The sequence below is a fragment of the Triticum dicoccoides genome, chromosome 3A (assembly GCF_002162155.2).
Source record: "Triticum dicoccoides isolate Atlit2015 ecotype Zavitan chromosome 3A, WEW_v2.0, whole genome shotgun sequence".
NCBI classification, from domain to species: Eukaryota; Viridiplantae; Streptophyta; class Magnoliopsida; order Poales; family Poaceae; genus Triticum; species Triticum dicoccoides.
The window spans coordinates 702,093,830-702,102,809 of record NC_041384.1 but is presented as its reverse complement, the minus strand read 5'-3'; the positions used below and the strand labels follow the sequence as shown (position 1 = coordinate 702,102,809).

The following is an 8,980-nucleotide window of genomic DNA, read 5'->3' as shown; positions in this document are numbered from 1 at the left end:
TCTCTCTCTCTCTCTCTCTGCGCGCACGGGCTCTGATTTTCGTGTGATCCGACGGGTTGCAGGCCACGCGAGGGCGCTGGACAAGGGCAGGGGCCGCCTCAGGGAGACGGTGGAGGCGGTGACCGTGGAAGGAGACGACGAGGCACTGGAGGGCGTCGGGGCGCTGCACCTCGCCGCCGCCAGGGGGAACCTGGAGATGTGCGCCTACTTGGTCGAGGAGCTGCGCGTGGACGTGAACGCCGTCGACAACGGAGGTCGGCCCATCTCTTTCTCTGATCTCTGTCAACAAAATGCATCCTCACGCACGTCTGGTTCTTGCTCTTTGGTGCGCACTGTGAACACGTGTTTCCGATGAATAAATTCAATTGTCATATATTGACAGGTAGAACGCCTCTGATTCATGCTATGTACGGTGAGAGGGTGGGCACTTTCGAGTATCTTCTTGATCATGGTGCCAATCCAGACAGAGTTGACCCCAATGGATTTGCCCCTCTACATTCTGCTGCTGGATCAGGTCCCTCTCCAAGTCCATGAACCATATCTCTGTTTGTGCATCTGTGGACACATAGGATCTATTTGCCCTTGATTCATGATAGGTTTTCTTTTACTGTGCTAATAAGTGAATTATCTTTGAGCCTTGTGGTTGAATTGTGCTGAAAGAAACATCCAAATTTATATCATTATATGTGGGCGGTGGTCTATCTTTTGGGTGGTCCGGTGGCCTTTGTATTTGTTATTCACCAGAGTAAATTGCATGATAGGTCCTTTCTCTGTGACGCAATTGCTTCAAGGTTCTCCATAAATTTCAAAATTGGATTTTGTGTCCTCAAAGTCATATAAGTGGAGCAAGTAGGTCCAAAAGCCTTTTCCCTTGAATATACATGTTATCCTCCTTCTCTTTTCATAAGGGATGGTGTACAGAGGTTTTTTTGGGGGGGTGGGGGCACCAACTCGTTGACCTGCTCCAACGATACATGCAAATCTAGGGACCTACAGTCCAGTTTGCACTATTGTTTTCTTGAACGTGTTGGAGAAAGGCAGTTTCGTCTATTAAGAATAAGAAGTATGATTGCATAATATCAATACCAAGGTTTGCAAAGATTTAAACAGTTACTGGTCCTCTCCATTTTATCAAGTGTAAATATTATCTCTGACCGTTCTCCCCTTCATTGCACTGTTGTACCACACGCTGAGGATAAACTGGGATCTCAAGGCTTCGGGAAAGAAATGTATTATCGCTAAAATTGCTTGTCCACTTATGTAATAACTACCTGGTTTTTCCTTTATTCAGGATATTGTGAAATGGTAAAGCTATTACTTGCAAGAGGAGCTTGCACCGACCCGGTAACTTGCTGTGGGACACCACTTCATATTGCTGCTACTGAAGGGCAAGACTGTGCTATGAAGATTTTACTTGGCCACAATGCAGATGTAAGTTTATGGCATACTAATTCTGCCTGAACATTCATAGCATTGTATGCAATCTAAAAGGTTGGTCTGAGGCGTAGTTTCCTCTTCATCAAAGAAATACGGTTCCATCAGAGTTGTACAGTTCTATCATTTTTGGTTTTGCCAAGCTCCAACTTTTATGCAATGAACAATTTATTCTGAGAACAATTTTCCTTTGGTGTATTTGCAAATCTCCATAATAGGTTATTCTCTATCATGTATTGTCCCTCCTTTTTAAGTGCCATTTGGAATTGAATAAAGTGTACTAGTGAATACTTGGCCAGGAACTAAACACAAGATATTCCATAACCATATGTTGACAATGTTCTGATTCATTTTCCAATGCCATGGAAACCGTTCTCTCTGCTCTCTCTGTTTTTACTGAAATTTGCCATGTTAATATTGCTCTATGTATTCACCATTCTATCTGTAGTTTAATTTTCCTGTATCCCTTGTATCAATAGATATAAGTGTAGGAACTAACATGCTTAATGTCTCTCTCCAGTACAACAAGATGATAAATGGTATGACACCTCTCTATTTTGCTATAAATGTCTCCTCGGTGAAATGTGCAAAACTCCTGATTCAGGTATGATAACTTTAACTTAGCTTTGCCTGTCCCTGGAATCGTATATTGGAGGTGTTTTTGCTTCCAACATTTAAAAGTTCCAGCTTAGTGAACTTTAGCTTTGTTTGCATGGGATTTGGTTCGTGACCATAGGCTACCACATGGCATGCCGTCCTGTTTAGCCCTGCAGTGCACTTATCAGTGTCTGTCTTTTAACCTTTATTTCTGAAACTGTGACCATCAACTAGCTGCCACAAATGTGATGACAATGAAGCAAAAATCCCAGTACTCACTTCATGCTTGCAAATAAAGTAGCCTTAGCCTTGCTATTTCACTTCTGAAATTGCACATAAAAATATGATGCGTGACCGAGACATCTTGAGAACTGATTAACTTTTTCCCATATAGGCTGGTGGTGTTGCCAATGGAGATTTTATCTTAACCGCTTTAGCTGATGCTCCAAGAAATGGATCAGCGGAGTGCTTGAATTGCCTACTGGGGTTTGGTGGTGAATGGCGTGCTCGTAATGATGTAAATAAGATTATCTCTTTGCTACTGTACTCGTGCACTTTGAACCTTGCAGTTTTTTTAACAAGGCAGCAAGTTTTGCTTCAAGGAAATCTTGTATATTCAAGAGGAAATTGCCAAACCAGAAGTATGATATTACTACTTTGTTGCAAAATTTACTTATTTCATTATCATGTACTCCCTCTGTCCCAACATAAGTGACTCAACTTTAGTACGGAGGGAGTATATTCTAAAATAAATTGTCAAAAAGTTGGTGCTTGCTTGACTAAATGCATCCTGCAGTGATAGTTTTTCCTGACTGGAATGATACTGGTAGAAATTATTTCATGTAACTGACCTGATCCCCTGTGTGATTGGAGCATCAGCAGAATAACTAGCTCTGCATAAATCAATGTTAAATCTGCTGATTATGTCAGCAGCATGCCTCCTCAAGTTGGCTAATGACTTGGCTCAAAATAATTTCGTATTCATACAGTTTATTTCATTCATGCTACCCAAGAAAAGATCAAGTTGTTGAAATGGCACTGTTGCATATCCTGTCTGAAAGCTGCTCTGAAATGTTTCAAAGAAATTGGTATCTCTTGTGTCTTACTTAGACATGGAGTACTTGGGTGCATAAAGGTAGGTCATGTAAAAGTAGTATGTCCAGTTCTAATGCACTGCTGCTTGAGCAGTGTATTATTATTTGACATTTATTTACATTGTTGGCCTTGTAAATATTTCGGGAACAAAACAAAGGCATGAATCAGGAGAAAATATGGCATTAGCCGAGTTACAAATTTCTCGGCAAATCCTTTTTTACCGACTGTGCACAAGAGGTGATTACCTGTAGTTATGTGGAAATTGCCTAAAGAGTATTTACAAGATATAAGATGGGGTGGACTGACATGGCAAGCGAGGTTGCGTAGATGTAGGATGTGCAATGCTGATATTAGTAGTTACTGAAAGGAAGTATTGCCAATTCGTGATAATGCGGGCAGCAAGTAATCTTTAGTACAATACTGAACATGGTTGCCAGTCGATTGTCATGAGTACTTGAAAGTGGAAACACTATGTCTGCTATCATAGCAATGATGAGCAGAAGATTTCTATGTAAATCAATAATCTTTTTTCTTGAAATCTTTACATCACAGTTTTAGATAGTTGCTTTAGAATTATTATGCGTTCCAATGCATCAAATCAACTTTCGATTAAATCTTGATGATTCAGGAGGAGCCTGTGGATAGAAAGAAAGTAGCAGAATTGAAGTCACAAGGGAGCAAGGCAGTTGCAAGAAAGGATTTTCTTTCTGCAGCAGAAGCCTACAGTATGGTACATTATGGCATCATATTTCTCAGCGTCTATCCTTTTCCAGCCTCCAATTTTTTACTGCGCAAATCATAACGACTTACACAGATACTCCTGTCCACTCTCATGTCATAATGCTCAGTTTGACTCTTTAGAAGTTTATGCAATTGGCTCAAACTTACTCCCTCTGTCCCATAATACAAGAACGTTTTTTACACTACACTAGTGTAAAAAACGTTCTTATATTATGGGACAGAGGGAGTAGTAAACTGGATTAAATTGGTAAGAAATGCAACTTAAACTATACGTATGTTTTAAAGTGCAGACTAGAAATTTCCTTGCAAAGCATTTGAACTCTTCGCTTAAGTGTTACAGAAGAAGTATATTTTTTATGGTGTTGGTTTCCCAACTTGTTATTTCTGGTTTTTTCATATGATCCATGCATGAATGTCCTGCACAACCATTTAGAACTGAAGTTAGGTAAACTAAACCTTGTATATGTACATATATGTGCGGCAATGTGTGTATTTCTTCTTTGAGTATTTTCAGTTCCTATTTCAGTGTTCACAAAGTTGTAATTTACAAACGTAATCTGCTGTTAACTGTTGTTTTAACATGTTCGATGTAGGCACTGGAGCTTGATCCTGATGATGCGACGTTGTTCTCAAACAGGAGCCTTTGCTGGCTTCACATAGGCAAAGGAGGCAAGCCTTTGCTCAGTTTACTGGATGCTTATGAATGCAAAAAGAGGCGGCCTGATTGGTCGAAGGCCTTCTACAGGGAGAGCAAAGCTCTAGCGTTACTGAAGGTTGGATAGAAAATACAGCAGCTTGACTTTTTCTTTCGGCTTTGCAAATCTTTCATAATCATTGAACTGGTCCCGTATCATCAGGACTACAAGGGTGCATGCGATGCGCTTCTGAACGTATTGAAGATGGACCCAGGGAATGCTGAAATCGAGGACGGATTGCGGTATTACCCTATCTTTCCTTCAGTTACAGCATATCTATCTTATGGTGATAACTCTTGCACTGGAGGCTAATTGTCTATGAAGCGCTTGCCTCATGACATCACATGGTTACCTTGAAAGTTTAACTTTGTGTAACGTAGGATTGGACTTTTGTATCCCATTTTAAGTTTGTTCGGGGATTTTAGGAAGGCGGCTGCTACAGATCATCCGGCTAGCAAACCGTCCGATTAGTCGCATTTGGCCCGTCAGATCATATCAACTCAGCCACCCATTCATCCTTCTCCTCTCGTCTTGCATCCAGCAGCCCCCGCTGGTGCGACACCCGCCTAGCAAACTGTGATGATGCAAAGAGAAAACCGGCGACTGAAGCACTGACGCACCTGCTGTCGCCGGCGACCTCGCAGCAGCGGCGATGCTGCGACCCCGATGAGTGCAGCGCCGCCCACAGTCCCGTTGCATCCCTCGCCCACAAAACAATGACGGTGCTGTAGAAGTTGCAACTTCATGATAACACTGCATGATGCATGCAAAGCTACAGCGCAGCACCATGGCTACGTCGATGCTCCATTGGAGCTCCATGGAAGCATTGTGTAGCGCAGCAAAAGCTCCAACGCAAGTACCCACGGCAATGCTCCATTGCAGCACCGCTCTCAGACCATCGTCAGACCGTCGACGTAACATGACTTGCAGCAGTCGTGGATGTGCTGCAGCACGAGCCGCGGTCTTTCGCTGCACCGACCGCCTTGCAGCAGCTCACGCACGCCTTGTTGCTTTGTAGCAGTCAACGCCGGTGAGGATGCCCCACTTCTCACGGCAATGACAGATGCAGCCGACAGCTGTTGCAGCACCGACGAGTGCTGCATCGCAATCACCGGCGACTTCAATGCGTGCTGCACAGAAGCACCGGTGTTCTGTGGTAGCATTCATGGCGGAGAGAGCGGGAGGTTAGAGACGAAGAAGGAAGAACGCGTTTTGGGGGAGATGCGAAACGGGTGGCTCACGCATGCTGGTCTCCAGGGAGATAAGGTTGGCAGTTGGTGGGCCTCGTGAGAACGTGGATGTGCTTCCAGGCCAACTCATGCGAGTTTGCATGCAAGCGAAGTGCGCCGTACGATCTTGTTCAATCGGACGCCTCACGACGCAGCGAGAAATCAGCCGGTTTAAGTTATTCCTTTTAGGAAGCATCGACGTTTACTTAAAAAACCTTCAATGCCTCTGCATGTCGGACATGTAGTGTTCTCTTTTATGATTTTATCCTCGAATGAGGATTTTAGAGATTTTGAGAAGTACTCACAACATTCCGCGTTAATTGCATTTGCAACAAGCATAGCTCTAACAAATCATGAAATGTGCAGGAAAGCTATGGAATCCTTGAAGGTGTCTCAAAGCACCAAGGCCAAGTGACCTATACACCCAGCTCAGAAAAAAGTGATCTATACACGGCTGTTCATGAAAATACAGTAGCTCCAAACACATGCACACATTTTGTAGCCTTGTGGGAAAGATACATGGACTTCTTGGATCATTATCCTCCTTGTGTAAGTTAAGTGATGAGTGCTAAAGCATTTCGGAGGTTTCTGTCTGGTGTTGTGATGATGTATTTGCTTTTGCCATGTATTTGAGGGTGGAGGGCTCCATGAATCTCCTCTAGTTAAACTTAAGAGAACGGTGTGATAGCTCCCGGGTGTCCCTACACCCTCATGAGCAGTAAAATCAAAAAAATAAAAATAAACCAAAATAAAAAAAATCTGAAATTTTGTGACATCAAATATGCTTAAACGTTTTATGTGCTTGCAAATTACCGTGCACACACTCGACAAAGGCATAGGCTTTAACATTGCTACCTTTGCTATTATAATTATTTTGCTTGGTCTGCACGGTATAATAGCTTTGATGCTATCCTAGAGTTTGGTGATTATTGTTGATAGCTCTGCTATTATAATTATTTGATTGCTAGGATATGGTGGGTTTAGATTATTAGTATAGTTTTGATTCTTACACCCAGTATTATAACCATTGCAAACGATGAAGTTGACATCATTCATCTCAATATCAGTGAAAGCATTTGTAGGAAAAAAATTTATGTCTTTAATCATACCTTTAGGCTCATCGATTGTTTTCTGTAAGCTCTTCATTCTTTTCTTCGGTGATTGAATTTACCTTTCTAAAAATTAATCACTTAATCACTCAACATGCCACATCTAGAAGTTTCTTTGCACCAGCGTGACATGCTCTCTCATAAAAGTTCCTCCTGCAGCAGTATCTAGCATGTATTTGGATAAAGGATTTAAAACATTATTAGAATACATGGGGAATTAATCATTCTTCCATGATGGTTTGGATAATAGACAAGTATAGTTGGAGCTTGGAGCCTTGGACGATGAGTTTGGTGAAGGAGAAGAGTTATCAAATTTTTTTTAGGGAAGACCATCATGGCTAGCTTTATTAATTAAATGAAGGGATTACATCATCTACCAGCACGGACATAAGGCAGTCCGGAGGTTCGACTGTCCAACTAGAAGAAACCTTATTACAATAACTGAAATTAGCTAGCACATGAGCCGCTTTATTACACGAGCGATAACAATGCATAAAGACAACCTTCCCGATAGAAGAAGCAACATCCACACACTCGGCGAATATTGTTGTCGCCGCATCCCACCATCTGGATTGACCATCACAGAAATTGATAACATTCAAAGAATCTGACTCTGCCTCAACACGGGGGAATCCAAGAGAGTTTGCGAGTATTAGACCATCACACATTGCCAAAGATTTAGTGGTAATAGCATCTGCCGCATGATCAATAACTTTGCACTGAGCGGCAAGGAAATTACCTTTTTCATCTCGGATAATTGCTGATGTTGCTCCTGATCCCTCATCAGCAAAGAAAGCTGCATCAACATTCAATTTCACAGACCTAGGGCCAGGTTTAACCCACCTCCTTTCCATGTCTCCACTCGGTTTATAATTAGCTTCCTGAAAATTGTTTGTAATTGCCAAGACTGACATATGCCATCACATGGGGGTGGAGGGTTACTATTATGTGTGTGTTGACGTCTAATCCACCATAAGAACCAACAGCCCACCACAAGTACTTGCTTGATGTTCAAATTTGGTTTAATTGGCAGTGGCTTATTTTGCATCAAAAGGAGGTGCTCCATGGTCACAGACCCGGATTTATCTATTTCCTTTGCCTCTTCCACCAAATCTGCAATGCCCAGGTTACTCTAGAGCTCTTTTGCGTGATCACAATCAAACAAGAGGTGTTGAATGTCCTCTGCATCTTGATGGCAGATTGGACATGCCCCATCTGAACCAATGTGCCTATTAGTGAAGATTGACTTTAGCGGGATAATTCTTGAAGAATGCGCCAACAAAAAATCTGAACCTTCCGTGGAACTTTGATCTTCCACATTGTACTCCATATTTTTGGTGTATTTGATCCCCCGGGTTGGGCCAATACATTTGCACGGGCCTGAAAAGTTTTAGTCCATTGTATTTGATATGCAAATTTTACTGTAAAGTAACCTCTACAGTCTGGATTCCATGCAATGAAGTCGTCAAACGATCCATAATTCAGCGGAATTTGTAGTATCATTTGAACATCTACTGGGTTGAATATGCTTTTGATTAAATCCTCATCCCACTCTCCTGAAGTTGGATCAATAAGATCATTGACCGAGGATAACACAGTTTGTCCACGCCTTGTGATCACTTTCTGGTCCTCACTCGATGGGATCCAGGGGTCCCTCCAAATATTAACATTTGCACCAGTCCCTATCCTCCATATGTACCCCAACTTAAAAGTTTCTAGGCCCTTCATTATGCTTTGCCATGTAAATGACGCACCACTCTTCAAGGTAGCTTCAAGTAAATTTCCATTGGGGAAATTGATACGTCTCCAACGTATCTATAATTTTTGATTGCTCCATGCTATATTATCTTCTGTTTTGGACATTATTGGGGGCTTTATTATACACTTTTATATTATTTTTGGGACTAACCTATTAACCGAAGTCCTAGCCCAGAATTGCTGTTTTTTTTGCCTATTTTAGGGTTTCGAAGAAAAGGAATATCAAATGGAGTCCAAACGGAATGAAACCTTCGGGAACGTGATTTTTGGAACGAACAAGATCCAGGAGACTTGGACCCTACGTCAAGCAACCAACAGGGAG

General features: G+C 42.0%; 1 protein-coding gene across 1 annotated transcript in view; it reads left to right on the top strand.

Annotated features, from left to right (window-relative positions):
* LOC119273299 overlaps window positions 1-6,426 on the top strand; it is an 8,431-nt gene extending 2,005 nt beyond the window's left edge. Inside the window, 11 exon segments of the mRNA XM_037554508.1 lie at window positions 63-254; window positions 383-514; window positions 1,292-1,431; window positions 1,955-2,038; window positions 2,426-2,548; window positions 3,114-3,170; window positions 3,758-3,856; window positions 4,461-4,640; window positions 4,725-4,804; window positions 5,513-5,828; window positions 6,069-6,426. Of these exon segments, the coding sequence (XP_037410405.1) occupies window positions 63-254; window positions 383-514; window positions 1,292-1,431; window positions 1,955-2,038; window positions 2,426-2,548; window positions 3,114-3,170; window positions 3,758-3,856; window positions 4,461-4,640; window positions 4,725-4,804; window positions 5,513-5,828; window positions 6,069-6,206 (1,541 nt within the window). The 3' untranslated portion in view covers window positions 6,207-6,426.
* The last annotated feature ends 2,554 nt before the right edge of the window (window positions 6,427-8,980 follow it).